Source organism: Apostichopus japonicus, chromosome 18, assembly GCF_037975245.1.
Source record: "Apostichopus japonicus isolate 1M-3 chromosome 18, ASM3797524v1, whole genome shotgun sequence".
NCBI lineage: Eukaryota > Metazoa > Echinodermata > Holothuroidea > Aspidochirotida > Stichopodidae > Apostichopus > Apostichopus japonicus.
This window is the reverse complement of record NC_092578.1, coordinates 1571578-1588449: the sequence shown is the minus strand read 5'-3', so window position 1 is coordinate 1588449 and position 16872 is coordinate 1571578. Positions and strand designations below refer to the sequence as shown.

General features: G+C 37.1%; 4 protein-coding genes across 7 annotated transcripts in view; 1 reads left to right on the top strand and 3 right to left on the bottom strand.

Moving 5' to 3' along the window:
• Positions 1–98: 98 nt before the first annotated feature.
• LOC139958539 (snaclec alboaggregin-A subunit beta'-like) lies at positions 99–6507 on the bottom strand. Its single transcript, XM_071955671.1, has 5 exons — positions 5809–6507; positions 2986–3054; positions 2298–2363; positions 1282–1497; positions 99–626 (listed from the first exon to the last, which is right to left on the bottom strand). The coding sequence occupies exons 1-5, from the start codon at positions 5870–5872 to the stop codon at positions 442–444; spliced, it is 600 nt and encodes a 199-aa protein (XP_071811772.1). The 5' UTR covers positions 5873–6507; the 3' UTR covers positions 99–441.
• A 238-nt stretch (positions 6508–6745) lies between these two features.
• Positions 6746–15292, bottom strand: LOC139958535 (retinol dehydrogenase 7-like). 2 transcript variants are annotated; one of them, XR_011789821.1, is made up of 7 exons: positions 13999–15292; positions 13650–13908; positions 12920–13098; positions 11100–12053; positions 9646–9732; positions 9070–9285; positions 6746–8486 (listed from the first exon to the last, which is right to left on the bottom strand). XR_011789821.1 is itself a non-coding variant. In XM_071955664.1 (4 exons), the coding sequence occupies exons 1-4, from the start codon at positions 14342–14344 to the stop codon at positions 11842–11844; spliced, it is 996 nt and encodes a 331-aa protein (XP_071811765.1). In that variant the 5' UTR covers positions 14345–15292; the 3' UTR covers positions 10683–11841. The 2 variants fall into 2 exon arrangements, 1 of the variants encoding a protein (XP_071811765.1); XM_071955664.1 differs by lacking the exons at positions 6746–8486; positions 9070–9285; positions 9646–9732 and having other exon boundaries at positions 10683–12053.
• Positions 8314–9283, bottom strand: LOC139959142 (dromaiocalcin-1-like). Its single transcript, XM_071956740.1, has 2 exons — positions 9070–9283; positions 8314–8486 (listed from the first exon to the last, which is right to left on the bottom strand). Exons 1-2 carry the CDS (start codon positions 9281–9283, stop codon positions 8314–8316), a joined length of 387 nt encoding a protein of 128 aa, XP_071812841.1.
• Positions 15293–16296: 1004 nt separating the features above from the next.
• The window catches only part of LOC139958534 (integrin beta-1-B-like), a 112187-nt gene continuing 111611 nt past the window's right edge, over positions 16297–16872 (top strand). For all 3 annotated transcript variants that reach the window (XM_071955663.1, XM_071955661.1, XM_071955662.1), the window contains exon 1: positions 16297–16584. The gene's annotated coding sequence lies outside the window, so the exon portion shown is untranslated. The remainder of the gene's footprint in view (positions 16585–16872) is intronic.

Below are 16872 nucleotides of genomic sequence, written 5' to 3'. Positions count from 1 at the left end.
AAATACTCTTGAACTATTTAAAAATCCAACGACAGAACGCCCCCTCCCCACCACCCGACTGACCGTGGAGGTGAGTGCATGGTAACCCCCCCCCCCTCCCTTGTGCTCGCCAGAGCATTACACAGATGGGTACGTATACGTATCCCCCTCCCATTTTCACTGAAGGTACATATTTTCCTTCTGAGTATATAGATGATGGTCTTTCGTGCTGCAGGGGACGTGAACACTAACTACGTCAAACGTCATAAAACAATGGTTATGGTTGCAAATTATGGCATCATCTTGCACCTAAGCATGACCATTTACTTGTACAAAAGTAGGCCCATACCCTAACAAAAGTGCTAAGAAGGTAAAATCCTGAAAATTCTGCGTTTAAGGTCAATTTTTATCCGTTAAACTGCATGGCATGCATGAATGAACACTAAAATTCTCACTGAAATTTCATTTCATAAATAGTTCTGTTTGCACTTCACAGATAAACAGAAATTTAAAGCCGCATGCCGTTGTTTCCCAGTAGCCGTGCCCTCCGCTTTTAACGAAAGCACAATTATAGTGCTCATCATGTGTAGGATTACTAACTGCCCAATTCAGATATAGTGGTAACTGATCGTACCATCTCCAATCACCTATAGAACAGAAGATTAAAAGGAATATATCAAGAGTTAAATTCATATTATCGCCCCGTTACCATTACCTCACTTATTTCTTGATATATAATTGTGACCGATATATACACATGTTTGCTATACTAAATATTCAAAAAATTTTTTTAAGGAAATGCGTACTTTTGTTCAATAATCCACGGCTATATACTCCCCATAAATGTATACCTGCCTATAGTGATAAAGTGTACTTGGGCCAAGCCTTAGGAATAGTCAAGAATGACAATTATGCTGTTAATCAAATTGTGATATCCTATTTGATCTCTGTTCTCAAATAAAAGTTCGTTTGAGAGATATTAATGCCTCCAGATGATTTGACTTAGCAGTTTTTTGCTTAAGCTGGAAACAATCACTTTACTATGTCTCGCGCTACCAAATACCTCTCTTCAACATTAAACAAGCCATGTTCGACAGTGGAACATGAACGGTTAATAACCTGGAGTTAACAAATAGAAGAATGTTCTGATGAAATTTTTCAAGATATCACCCCTTATTCAGACCATTTGGAAGCAGCTCACGGCCATTGGTCGGTAGAATGCCGACAAGTATAAACAAGAACATGCTGCAGTGTCTGTGTTGTATTGAATGGCTTTAGGAATTTCAAATCCTACTTGCTTACCAGTGTCATATTTGTTGGTCATTCCAAGCCAAAATAATTCTGATTCAGTCGAACTCTCTGTCAGTAAATGCAAGATGAAATCATTCTCTTCTGCGTTTTCAATGAAGACGAGGTGAGCCTCTTCGTTGTAGATTTCACATTCTGCCTTAGCGTCCACCCAGTTCATCGGTGTCTTTGCCACTAAATAATGAGAGTCTCCCCAAGAAAACCAGATCGCTGAAACCATCAAATGAAACGAAAAGTGGAATTAATACCAGTAACACCAAAGGTATCTGATTGTCAAATGCCAACATTAGAGTGGTCGGGTTGGGTTTGGCGGGGGAGGGGGGGTGGTTGGGGCACTTCGGTTGTAAATGCGCCTGGAAGGTTCACCCATATGATGGAAATGTAAATGAACCTATGATACTGAGTGACTTTCGCTGATCTTTTGCAATTATAAACATATATACGGTTTGCTTATCGGATGTCGCAGAGTGTAGAATAAACTACCAAGAGTGTAAAAATCAAGACTTGTGACCGTGTGAATTTGAGTCATTTGATAATATTCGTTGGTGACAACGAGAGTCTGCAAGTAGTTCTTATACTCAGACTATTATAGACATTGTTGGTGCTATGAATATCCAGTCTACCAGCTCTCATATAGTGGAAGGCTCGTCAGTTATACAATCTTCTATATACCAATGCGCTAGCGACATGATATACCGAGTGACGATTTTAGTGTGTAAGTCAATGGAGCAATTAATTGTTGCATTTCTACATATACGTGTATGTGTTTGCCCATATAGAACGCCTAAAGTCGTACGAGCTGGACCCCTTGTTAACACAGAGCCACTAATGTAAAAACTACAAAGTGCTGTCTTGCTATCTTACTTGACTGGAAGTTGTGATCCATTAAGTCGAAATGTCGGAATTGACCCTTGCATGCATGGATCCCCTGGACATTGTGGACCTTGCTACGCCTGTGGATAGGATAATAATGTATTATTTTAAATGTATACAAAACGGAGGTTCCATACCTGATGGGGTGGTTCCGTTTGATGGTCCATGTGCTGATGTTGATGTAGCCAAGTTCGATGTATGCCCTACATGTAAAGCAATACCAAAAAAAAAAAAAAACAGGATATGAGATGAATAGGCCAAATGAAACTTTTCTCCGGATGCACAGTATTGAAACTCTGGAGAAGGCCTATGCGAGGGCCCTTAATTAAATGAACCACATGTGCACGATGAACAACGTTTATACGGTATATTGATATATCAGTTCTATGTATAGCCTAGGCATATGGTCGGTAGGTATATACGTGGCGATATGAAATATCTATAGAGGAGGTTGTGATTTCCCACACGGGTGACATATAGGCTATATACATATGTGCCTATATATGTATTAGAAGCACGGAAAAATGAAAGAACGGCTGTTTTAAATGTTATGAGTATTCTTTATAACATACGTATAAAGAAACACAATTTGTGATCACTCATGTTCGAACACGATCACTCATTTCACTGCCAACCTCATGCAGGCCTGTATTAGTAAGAGTATAATAGACCTGTCGTTTACTTGGGAAATCCAATCAAGCTTTTCGTTGTTATCCATAGAATCATATCACATAAACATGTATGTCAGCCTACGTAAAGGTACTATAGCATATACTGTGAAATTTGTGACAGGACAATCTCTTTAAACTAGTGGCTCTCTAATACCAGCATTAAACGTTGTTTGGTCTACATTGGTACAAACGAAGTGCTCTTCTTTGGCGCCGTCAACGTAGTCTGTAAAAAAACCAAATATCTTGTATAAGATTAACATCATAACGTCGTTATTACCATTAATTACGATGACACCAATGGCTATTGCAACCCCCCCCCCCCCACCGCAGTCCCCTCCTTATCCGCTTCTATCGGCCCTACTTATCTTCCTTAGTACATCTTTCTTCTCCAATCGACCTGGCACCCTAAATAATATCCACAAGTTACGTCAGGTTGGAGTATGCATTATATATCCTTGCAGGATCTGTTCATCACAGTTAGGCCTTGTAAAGGTTTTAAAGATATATCCTATAGAAAAGGCATTTCTATGAACAAAACACTCTCCAGGCGCGTAGCCAGGAATTTGCCAAGGGAGGGGCGACACTGTAGATTCGGCATTGCAAACTATCTAAAATTTTGGCTGAAAATGCCTCCCAGATCGCTGGAAATGGCCCCTCCCAGGCCTTGTCAGTTGCATCTTAGCATTTTCTCTTTTGAAAATACTAGCGATATCATAAAAACATTAAAAACAATTTAAAAAAAATTGCTCAAGGAGGAACGGCTGCCCCCTATGCCCCCCCCCCCCCCTTAGCTACGCGCCTGACACTCTCCCTTAGCATGTACCATTCACACACACACAAAACCCATATCCTATGGATATTTCCCAGCGACTGAGTGTGCATAATTGGATGGGTCTGTTTCATTATGCGATTATTAACAATTAGAACAGAATCTTGTGGGATTTTGTATCAAAAGAATTACAGTTATATTATGTTATACAAACTCCAATTACTAGGTATCAAAACTCATGCACACATGTCCAAACACACACGCACAAATACATGTCTATATTCTCTTTTCTAAAACTCCAGGATACAGTGACGTAGCCAGGAATTTGAAAGGGGGGGAGCACTTTTTGCGATTGATGTGGATTTTCAAAGTTGTAGGCACGACTATCTGAGCGGAGCGCCACCATCGGTTGGCGCGGAGCGTACAAGAAAATTTTTGGATTTACAAACCCCCCAGATGGCCGGAAACGGCACTTCCCGAGTGTTCATTCTGGTTCCCTGGCCTCTTGCTATCTTGAGACACCTCATTCAATATCACTTTTAAACCCAAAAAACAAATGAGTTAAAATAGTACGTAATTCAATACTACATAATGTATTTAAAATTAGCATTGTACATGTACAGAGTAGTCTTACGTTTCAACTTCTGATACTTATAGATACAAAGATAGGCCTGAAATTTCTTTGATACAACTATAGCCAGTAATTGTCTTTGATACAACTGTAGCTATTAAATGTCTAATTCAATACTACATAATGTATTTAAAATTAGCATTGTACATGTACAGAGTAGTCATACGTTTCAACTTCTGATACTTATAGATACAAAGATAGGCCTGAAATTTCTTTGATACAACTATAGCCAGTAATTGTCTTTGATACAACTGTAGCTATTAAATGTCTAATTCAATACTACATAATGTATTTAAAATTAGCAAGGTACATGTACAGAGTAGTCATACGTTTCAACTTCTGATACTTATAGATACAAAGATAGGCCTGAAATGTCTTTGATATAACTATAGCCAGTAATTGTCTTTGATACAACTGTAGCTATTAAATGTTTAAGTTAGCCTAATAAGAGAAGGCGAGAGGTATCCGACGATTGCAATCTGACGCAAATTTCTCAACTGTTTTCTCAACTGAAATATTATCTGCGTAAACGGGTTCTTAACTACATGTTAAAAAACAAACTTTTCGGCGGGTAGAGTGATAGAAATGACAGCCTAGATGACAGAAGAATAGGTCACCTAATTTAGCCATATTCTTGCTACGTTCATTTCAATAGTTTTTCCTGTCTATAGACTCTTAAACTCGTCCAGCAAGCTTATCGATTTGAATTATGGGTGTTTTTAAAAAAATATAACTTGGCCAAAAAAATGTAGGCCCGGGCCTACAGTGCTACATACTGGCTACGCCCCTGATCATATGATATCATAATCAGCAGATTTTGTTTCCTGTTTGAATTCTGTTACATGTTCTTTTACATAATATATCAGAAAGACAAACATAGTGCTCTTTTACAATTTTTTTCCAGTAGGATGATTCTTGTTTATTGTCCAATGTCTGGACTTTAATACATTTGACGAACTTAACTGATGGACAATATAAACTTTCATATTTTGTAATATTGCCAGATATGCAGTGGCCTAAAAACAAATATCATTATCGCAGTGTATTAGCAGTGTAATAATTATTACAGGAAGTGCGTATCACGTACGATTGCTAGCTTAGCTTCATAACATTCTGTTCGTGCAACACCTTAGGACGACTCATTGAACGAACGTTGTCGACGTTGTTGTGCATACAGTTCGTGACATTCCATAGAGTGCGGTTAGGTAGGCAATATGTATTTTATTACACAGTGGCCAACTGTAGGCTTGTAATTGGCTATAAGCTAAATTTAGCTAATTGCATCTGCCAAACTAAGGAAGTAGTTGAATCAGTAGGCGTGAATGTTACTACGGTTACAATCGAGTTAACGGAGCTGACGAGTATTCAAGATCAAAAGAGCACTGACAAAATACCATGCTAAAAAACGACAGTTTAAAAAAAAAAATCGACACTGAAAGGGGGGAGCGGTCGCTCCCCCTGCTCCCCCCTGGCTACGTCCCTGCCAGGATATATGATATATACTGCCAAGTAAATGAATCGTTCACTTTTAAAACTGAACAATACAGACAATTGATCAATAATTTAACTGTTCTTACCTGAATCACACCAAAATGTGAAAAAGACCATCGTCACAGCTAATATTTGTGGCAGGTTAGACATGTTAAACCGCGTTCAGCTATTTCGGATAGGTTTTCCACTCACCGTAGTAGGATACGTATAACATTCATGGCATACATCGCCGCATAAGCCGAGAAATATACTGAAACGTTATAATATGCAGTCACTATATAGGCTGCATGGCTCGTCAAGCTCCTAATTTAAACATCTAAATTTGCAGTTATATTCTGATGTTAACTTATGTTTCTTATCTTCGTCTTATATTTAATTGTATTTTGTCTTGGTGTGTTCTTTATTTCTTTTCTGTTCTTTTTGTTTCCCTTTGTTTCCTTGTATTGTGACCAACAACTCTATAGAGTACATGTGACCTTCACACTCTATTGTTTCTTGTTCTTTGTTTCTTTTCTGACAACCTTGGTTCCCTTTCTCCTTTTGAACACGCTCTGCTATTTTACTTTTTAATAATCATTCCCGGTGTTACGATATGACTGAAACTTTGAAAGAAGTGTCATAATATTGTCCTTCTATATATAAATATATATATATATATATATTTATAGAAATATAGTAGATTCTTCGTGATGAGCAAAAGTATTATTTCTAAAATCAATACTTACAAAAGTATACCAACGAACCTCCACACTGAGGATAAGCTTGTATTATTAAAGACTGGATGTAGGTACAAACTTTATTTTGTTGTTGTTGTTGATTAATAAAATCCACTGTTGTCAATGCAGTTCGCATGAATATGTTTACTTAACCTATCAAAAAGCAATACTTGTGCAATTTTTGTTATGGAGAGTTTAGATGTCAATTAGTCCCGGGGAGGGGTCTCAGGGGTAGGTAAATATATACTCGTTGTGTACTGAGCCCTTTATGTTATTCTAGAGAATTGCCTCCCCCCCCCGACCCCCACCTGTTGAAATATACGTGGCTGTGCTCTTGTCTCAAAATTGAATTCGAAAGCGAACTCCATGAAGATAGAACAAAGTATGAACAGATAAACCTATATAAACTAAATTGTGAAAGTACACTAAGCTTCTCTCCTCTGACAGTGGGACAAGTCTCACTCTGAATTGGGAAAAGTCTCAACGGAAGAACTGAAAATAGAAAGTCAACCACAACAAAAAACCATCAAGAAATTACCAAAGCAGAGTCTATACAAGACTAAAATTGATTTTGTTTTGTCTACTTTAATTGAATAATGCATTGCCGAATTACAAATAACAATATAACCATATGTTCACTCAGCCAGTATAATACATTAACATATAGTAGGTGTATATCTTTAAGAGTTACCTTGGATATGGTGTATTGGTTAGAGTGCCCACAGGGCCATAGAGAGACATGACTGGCCCCGGGGACATTTATGTCACCGAGCCCTCTTTTGCAGTTTATATCCCATATTTTCACTAAGCTATGCTAAACTATACATACACTTAACCTGCATGACTTCATATAGATAAAAACAGTGTACAGTCAAATATTAAATCACATATAAACGTGAACCAAATGAGGTAAACCTTGCTATTACACACACACGCACACATATTTGTAGAGTTACATACAGACGTTATAAATTAAGAGAATGTGAACACGGCAGTGTTACATCACAAACAATGAAAGCACATACAAACCATTATTGCAGGCTCATAAACTAACACTGTGCTGCCAAAGACTATATATGGCTAAAGCTTAAGCCTTTACAAATCCCCTAAAATAGAATGTGAAAAACCATTACTCTTAAACATCGACGTTATCCTACCAGTACTTTGCACAAAGACATTGGTATTCTTAAGGTCAGCGACATTCATGTTCTCAAGATGTGTTCTTTTATTTATAAATATATCAACAATATTCTCCCCCGTGTCTTTAGTGATATTGTTAATCCCAGTAATTCCGCGTATATTCGTAACAGTATATATACGAGGAATAGTACCCATTTTTCAGTTAGCAGACATCACTCGAAACACGGTAAATTACTCTTGAATTACTACTACTGCATATAAAACCTGGAAAGTGCTTCCAAATGATATAAAAACTATTAAATCTTATGTCACGTTTAAGCGCAAACTTAAAACCCACCTAATTGAAAACTACGCTGACTGAGTATTGATTATCTCATGTTTATTTTTTTCTACTCTTAATTGTTACCTTCTTTCATTGTTATTTGTTATTTTTTTGGTCGCTAGCTCGATAAACTATACTATTGTTTTTGTAGTGTCCTGTTTATACTATACCACCTTGTTCTATCATTCTTATGTATAGACGAAATAAATGAAATGAAATGAAATGAAATATAAGATACATAGAGATGTAAACACTACATGTTGTGTAAACATTATTTCACACATTAATATACAAAACACTGTAGAGTTAAAAACTATATATAAGACAACAAATATAGACACATTAATAGAGAATATAAACACCACGCATGGCAAACGAGACAGAAATTCTCTTTGACACAAAATATATGCGATTTATTCTTCCAATTCACATACGAATTTAGCATTATACGCATCACATTGTCCTGTATACCATGATGAGCTGTGCATTGTAGTCTTCAAAGCCGCACAATAACCAGCTTCCGTTAAAATTTGATGTTCTTTCCAATTAGAATATACCAGCGGCTGGTCATACCATTGCCAAACACCTAAAATGAGGGGAAATAAAGAAGGTTAAATGGATATTTCGGTAAACACATTGGCTGTCTCGAAACGATACTGTAAAGTGCTTTATAGCATATATTTTTTTTAATAAACAGATCCTGATATATGTACACACTTAAACTGAAAGATAGATACGAGGTTTCAAAGTTTGGGAAATATGTAATGAAGGTATCTGGCAACAGCCGAGAGTGACGTCATCACGGTAACTGTGTTGAATATGCCTTTTCTTTAGTTTTTTTGTTACGTTTTATCAATTAAAACAGAGAAATTTGATGTCGCACCCCAAACCTCTCGGTGTGTGTTTTTATCCCAACTTTCGTCATGGTGGCACAATCCTTTTTCTAAGCACAATAGTACGCATTGACATGCATGGATCTTATTATACATGTAGTCATCACTCTATATTAGAACTGTTGATATCTCGAAAACATGAAATATTTTTTTGTTACTAGCGTCGTGGAACAGGTATGTGGTTGACGAACGTATTTGTTAGCATATTTATAACAGAAAACAATAAGAGAGCACGACAAGTTTTCACTGATAGTAATTACTAATTTATATACTTACCATCTGTGTTATTGTTAGACAATCCGATCCAATTGTACGAGATTCCTGCCGATGCATTTGTTATCAAATCATAGATAAATTCGTCCTCTTGTGCATCCTCTATGAAGACGAGGTGAACACCTTCATGAAGTGATTCACATTTTGCCTTAGCGTCATTCCAGGTAAGTAAGTCTGTGGCCAAGATGTAGTAACTGCCTCTCCAATTAATCCACATTCCTTTATTCATTGAAAATGAAAAACAATTACGTTGTTATGTTGTTAACATCGCGTTTTATGCATATATATATATATATATATATATATATATATATATATATATATATATATATATATATATATATATATATATATATATATATATATATCATAAGGATAATCCACGTTTACTCCAAAAGAAAATTATATCATTAGAGTAAGCCAGAGAAATAAGATATGACTCATAATTGAAAAATAAGGAGTACTGTTATACCTCTACAGTATACCGTACCGTACTACATGTTATTACTCGAGTTTCACACCCATACACCGATAACGATATGAAAAAATTCTAAAAACTATTCCAGAATAAAATCTCACCAGTGTCGTCAATGTTGAACGTTGTCTGTTCGTGATCAGTACAGACGAAGTGTTTGAAGGGCTTTTCGAAGACACCGTTCGCGTTGCCTACACATAACGAAACATGTATTCTAGTAAGCTTTGATAAGACCGAGCAGTGATATAACTAAAGGTCAAATCATTTCAAAAAGAAAAACTCTTGTAAATTGATGAAACTTTTTACCCCCTCCCATCTCTACCGTAGTGTATTTTTTGTCTCCACGCTTCCCCTATAAGGAAGGTTAAGCGATAGCAGTTCCGGTATCGTATGGGGTGGGTCTTAATTTGGGATTTGGTGGGCAAAGGTGACGTATACAGTCGTATCCTATTAGCCACTAAAATTATGCAAAAAATATATGTAATTGATACTCTATAAGCTAATAACTATAAACTATACATAGGGTAGAAAGGTATACAAACTCCATAATTAAATACAAGAAGTTCAAAGACAAGAGATAACATTTGATAATTTTGTATCGTTTAACGAATCGACAAGTGTGTTAGCAACGACTGTATTTTCAAATTAATTAATTAGTTAATTAATTAATACATAATCAATACAGATAATACATCGAATAAACAATTCACTTGATGTACATATAGTGGAATGAATCCTACCTGAAGCAACCATGAATACAAGAAAGATCGGCGCTACGGCTAATATTTGCTGTGTAGGAGACATCCTATCAGAGAGCTCTCTCGTTGCTATAATGCATGTGAACTACGTCCTATATTATGTAATGTTAACTGACTAGTTAAAACGACATGTATATGCCGAGATGTCAAGTAGGCCTAAGCAATATGAGACATTCGTCCTCAGAATCAATGAATATGGAGAGGTCATAAAATATCAAATCTTTTCATATTTAATTACAACTTTTATACGGTTTGTTTGTTAGTTTGTTGCTTCTTATTGTATGAATCGATATCAGCTGATTTCAGCCATCACGCATTTGCTTTTCTCTTTCCCCTTGTTTTTCACATCTCCTTTTTAAACCCCCCCCCCCCCCCTCCCCAATCCCCCTTTTTTCTATATCATTATTAATGCCTTAATATTGAATGGGCCTCTGAATACTTTTCAGAATACACTCCAAAAGAAAACAAGACAAGGAGACAACAAGAAAGAGCGTGTAAAGCCTGTTCGCCATCTTGCTCTCTACATTGTTCGCAACATATGTAGTGTGACAATTGAATCGATATAAAAAACTTCGATATACGACCAGAGATCATTGTTTCAGTTTCTAAACATTGATATTTGTAGCTAACGAACGACAGCTGAGGCGTGTCCATATATCTGCTATTTTATGATTGCTGTATTGAGTAAGTATATACCATTATTATACTCCTTTGAATGCAAGCAATAATCTTGAACTTTAGTTTTGGATGTCGCTTTAATTAAAATATGAAAAGTAATATAAAGGAAATGACAGTATTACCCTGGAGATTATAGGAAGGTTATAAACTCATCTTTTCTTCTCCTTCGGGAGGAAAGTTCAAATCTATTATTAGCTATCACTTCAGCCCACTGCCCCATTCCACTCCGCCACCTGTCGTACGCATTTGTCAATCATTGCCTTCAGTTATAATCGTCTATAGTCAATAATATAGAAAAAAGTGTTTTTCATTCTCCAAGTGATAGGACCCTCAATTAGCATCTCGAGTCAAGGTCACATTCGCGACGCCGTCAATGTGGAACGTTGCCGGATTAAAAAATGGAGGGAATGGAGGTGGAGGTGTGGGGTGTGGGGAGGGGGTCGGAGTGACAGCCTCCTTTCTCCCGTGGCTATATATTGTACTTATGGTTATGATAAGTATAAATTCCAAATATAAAGAAATGATATTTAAGAGTGGCAAAGGTGATGAACATTGAATCGAAAAGTAGCAATTTATATTTAAAAAATAAATGATGAATTACTTTGACGTAAATTTACGTGAAAAAATTATTTTAATTTTATAACATTTGAAAGTTTACACTTTATTAACACGTGAAATTGCTCACTACCTGTATGAGAATGAAGCCTACAATTTTTTCTTTTTTCGAACCCCCTTCCCTATTTAAATGCGTTATATTGTTAAACTGCTAGAGTAGAATTTACATTAAACTGCAAATAATTTCAGTGCCATGAAAGTTCGCCTTTAATTATTTGCCGCGCGGCAGTATATGTTTTGACATATTAATTACACTTTCCTATTACATAGCATTGTTATTATGAAATCTTGCATAAAAGATGGCATGTAGGACATTGGTATCCATAACAACTTCGCGTCCCAGTGAATGGAATACCGTTTCTTCGGCCATTTTGCTGTGAGGGCGTGCTCGTAAGCATCAACCACGAGATCGATATTTGGTGTGCTAACGATGTCCATGAAATCATTGTTGTCTTTGACCACTACAAAAAGAAACACAAAATAAATAAAGTTAATGAATTAATATTAAATTACTACAAGCATTATCACGTACTTAACATTTGTCACGTGACCCGCTAAATTTACCAGGAATATACTGTTGGAGTTACCTGTCCTAGATTTTATTTTCGATCCATAGTTGAACCCAAAACATCATTTTACACACGAAGAGCTCACAATAATTCCATCAATTCTTCACTGAATATAGAATTAGACCCTTATCTTCCATTCACGTGTAATGTATGAATTATAAACATAGGCGTATGGGGCCCAATTTGATTGGGGGGGGGGGGGCAGTAACGACTTGCCCGAAAAATGTAACCAAAATCTTTCGCTCCGCGCGCGTTCAACATGTAAATGTACATAGACATGCAGTGGTTATTAAATCGCATGCCATCGTGTGCCGTACGGTCCGTGAAAGCTGCGCAGTATACCGCGGGATGCTAATGTAAAGAACGAAATGTCTTTTGTAGATGAAGAAAAAGCATGGAGGGCCAATTATGTCAAAACTCTCTTTTACATTAGTAATGGCGAATTAGTCGGGCAATCTTTGAACTTTATTTTAATAACCAAGGAGATTTTTTTTAAACTATTGATTTCCTTTAGCTACATCATTGCAATTTATTTTTCTTTCAGTTGGTGCCCGAAAATTCTCAGCATATTGCCCGAATTTTCACCAAAAAAATATATATATTTGGTTGGGGACTGCAGTCCCCCCCCCCCAGCCCTACCCCGCCTCCTTCGCCTATGATATATATATATATATATATATATATATATATATATATATATATATATATATATATATATATATATATATATATATATATATATATAAATATATACTTACATCTGTTGATATAGTCTTCATCAACCGTCTTATAAAATTCTTTCATTTCCGGTCGCATGTTTTGAAAGATTTCATTGATTTCGGTTATTAGTTTTAAGGGATCATTCAGGTTGGTGCGAAAGAAGCCTGGCTCCAGTATAGATACACCACATGGAGATCGGATACTTCGAAGATGAAATCTACAAGAACAAACGTGAAATTTACTGATGATGAAACCTATAATGAGTTACTGTACATCTCAAAGGTGACAGGCTTGTACAGTACTGTGATACATGACTGGCCTGTCGACTGTGATTCACTGGAAGCCAGGTAACAGTTTTATAAACACATTCGGTTAGGTTTCCCAGAATAAGCTTAGTACAAGTCAAATATACAGAACGGAAGGTGGGGGGGGGGGGGGCACTGATAAACTTCGGCAATGTCTCTCCAAAAAGGTGGACAGTATAATACATAATTAAACCGTAACATGACTAAAACGGAAAGTGGTGAAGCAGTTAGTGTTATCTGGCCGTTGGATCAAAGCCATCTCTATACAAGATGACCATGTGTTGGACATAGAAATTGATAAGGATTATGGTGTTGGACAACTGAATTAGAGGGCGCCATATACTATTACTTGCCAGACCTCTCTATATATACGGCTGTGATACTTGCAAGAGGCGTATATCTCTATATACGGTTCTGGTATTGTCTTGGAATACCCACTCACAAAACCATCTGTTTCACTAACCTTAAACTGTCGGAAAATGCCTCGACACCAAATTTGGACTCAGTGTAACCAGCCACTGGGAAAGGAAACCTTCCATATGAACTTGCTATGTTTACAATACGTCCCTTGCCAGTGTATACCAATGGTAGAAATGTCATGGTGACGTCAATGACTCCAAGGAGGTTGACTCTGATGACCTTCTCGAAATATTTGGCATCGACCCAATCTAAAGGACCAGAGAACCCGATTATGCCGGCATTGTTGACCAACCCCCACAAACCTGAAGAATTTAAGAACACACATAAACTTGATATTTATATTAATGACGTCCTCCATTAAATTAAAATCGAATTAAATCGCTGCTACCTACCTTTGTTTGACGGCAACCTAGCTGTTACTTCCTTGAAGCATGTCTCGATGCTTTCGTGGTCTGTAACATTCAGGGGTAGTACCTGGACCCTTTCCGATGTGCATTTATCGAGGTCTGCCCGGCCCTTGTCTGTCAAACAACCAGCGAATAATCTCAGTTTGGTGGTTTTATCTAAACGTCGAACAAGTCTATTACCGAACCCAGTGTCACATCCGGTGATGAAGACATATCTATCCGCGAGGCTGTCTGAAGATATGAGTCGCTTTCTCCAGTAGTGTTCAAATATCTTGACAGCGACAAAGCATGCCAGCAATGGAAGCACAACATTACAGAGCATACACAACATGACGAGTATCACATAGACGGTTTGATTCTGATATACTCTATGTTGCAGATCTCGATTGTGTGTTGTACACCGGGTAAACTTAACAGTTTTCTCCAAATAAAAAGAATAAGTTGACCGAGTCAAAAACCAACAGACGTAGGCCTACACGAGTAAATCTTGGTATTATACGATTTCAGAAAAATCACCCAAGATACAGCCTGGTCATGAAAACCAAACTATATAACCGATCCAAACACAATCCCAGTCTGTTTGTCACGATATTCATGTGTGTAGAATTAGTGCCCGGTGGTTATCGTTCGGCTTCTCTGCAGTCTGCAGTGTGTCATAATTGCATGAAAAGAAGTATTCAAGTGTAACAAATGATTGCTATGTTAGCTCACAATAGCAACCTAAATGCATATTTATATAGATCGGGAGTATCGATTCAAAAACATCTTCTCCACTTTGTATCGGCCCCTAATTTCTGTTGTAGTATGATTAAACTTGTCTGGTGTTTAGGAACGAATTCCAAAGTCGAGGAAGAACTAAGTTTATTTTATTATCATTAAAATAGATAAGCCATTTGTTGATTGTAAAATTTCAAGTTTAATTATCGTTCGTTGACTGATCTGTTCCCGATTATCTATAAGCATCCACCAAAATTCCTTATATTGAGATATCACTGAAATCAATATAGATTGTGATATCACAGAAATCAATATAAAGGGATATCACGCATATACATGTACTAATTAGTTGTCAACTTCGCTATAACACTTTTGTCCCTTTTAACTGTGAACGAGATGGAAATCAGTCGAGCGACCTCTATTTAACTCTGGTGCATTTCGTATACGAAACCCCGTCAGCCCACCGAAGTATAATTATATATACTTATGTATGTCAGCCCCGGTGATAAGTGGCGTTGGAAATCGATTTTAGTTAGGTTTGCGTTACTCCATACCAAGGCCGTTCCGTGGGCGGAGGGGAGAGAGGGGTTAGAACCTCCCATACGCCCGGGAGCAGGAGCCGGGGGGGGGGCACTTTGGGCACGTTCCCTCCACTTTTTTCTCTCCGAAATAGCAAATGTGTGATGAAGAACTGTTTTTGGATATCTTTAGCTTTTGTTAATTTTAATATTTTATTTTAATTGTTCACGTGCACCATAATAGTATTGATAGCATACTAACCCATATATTTAAGTGATATGGCCGGTGTGTATCGGTTTATAGCATAACGAGTGGTGGTTGTGGAATGAGAATGTGCCCCTCTGATGTTGTGCCCCAACTTCTTGGCAGCTAATTCCTACCCCCCTGCATACGCCCCGCCCCATTGGGCCAAGCAGCCTTGCCGGGTTTGTCAGAAAAAAATAATGACGGGTTGCCTGGAAAATAATCAGTTGTCGATGACATATAAACTTTCATTCGGACAAATTTCGACATTTTGTCTAAAATAATGAAATATTGACGTTTACTGTACCTACAAGTGTTTACATTTCATCTTGAACATGTTACATTCATTCATCAAAGTGTAAGTTTGCATTCAAAATTTATACGCTTATTATTTCTAATTTTTTACACTGGAGCTCAAAATTGTGAGAATTTTATATATTTTAATATTTACATAAAATTTCTCTAAATTTCGACGAATTATTGGGGTAAAAATGCAAAGTTAATTGTTCTGTAATTGATCTTATCAAGCGGTGTCAGTTTGCCCACCACAGTGATTGAGGGTTCGGGAGTCATACCAATTATCAGTGTTAAAAATCGTTTCTCTGGAATTACGGAATACCTGGCGTGGCCTTGTCCGTCTTGCCTCTATCCATCCGTCTTCCCTCCCCTCTTTCACCAATTTATGTTTAGACCATCAATTTCTATGGTTTAGACTGATATCTTTGTAACTTTGTTGCTAAACACAAATATATAGATAGGCGCCCTCGACAAGAATGCTTTTTCCCTGACTCACTACAAACGCACGCTTGATTCATTCAGGTGAAGACCCCGAACAGCTGTGGATACGTACTTTTCAATTCGATGTCGAAAATACAACTCATTGCATTCTGGTTCTACCAATTATAGGCCTACAACGTGTAGTCTGCGCAAAATTGTAGCGGTATTTACATTGGATTTTCACCAGGAGAACTTTTTTATACACATTTTACGTGGAATCGCCAAATTGCTTATTCGTAGAGTAAGTCTCACTTGCAAAACATCATTTCGTGTGTTTCAGGAAACCAAACGACGGATTATCGGAAGTTCACTGTGGTAAGTCACTTATATTTGACATGTAACAAGTACTAAAGTAGGCCTAGTGAGGAATCTTGGATGATCGGGTGTTACTGTTATGAAATGCAACTGAATCAAGTCTTGAAAGGCGTTGAAGATGAATGTAGTTTAGCAAACTTTAAAAACTGATGCTGAAAATGAGAACTGGAATTGGAAATGAAGTAAAACACGACTTTTGACTTAAAAAAAGTCATTGACGCCATGTTATCAAGCTGACATAACATTTCAAATGCAGAAAGATATGAAAAACCTGCTAGAACCTGCTAC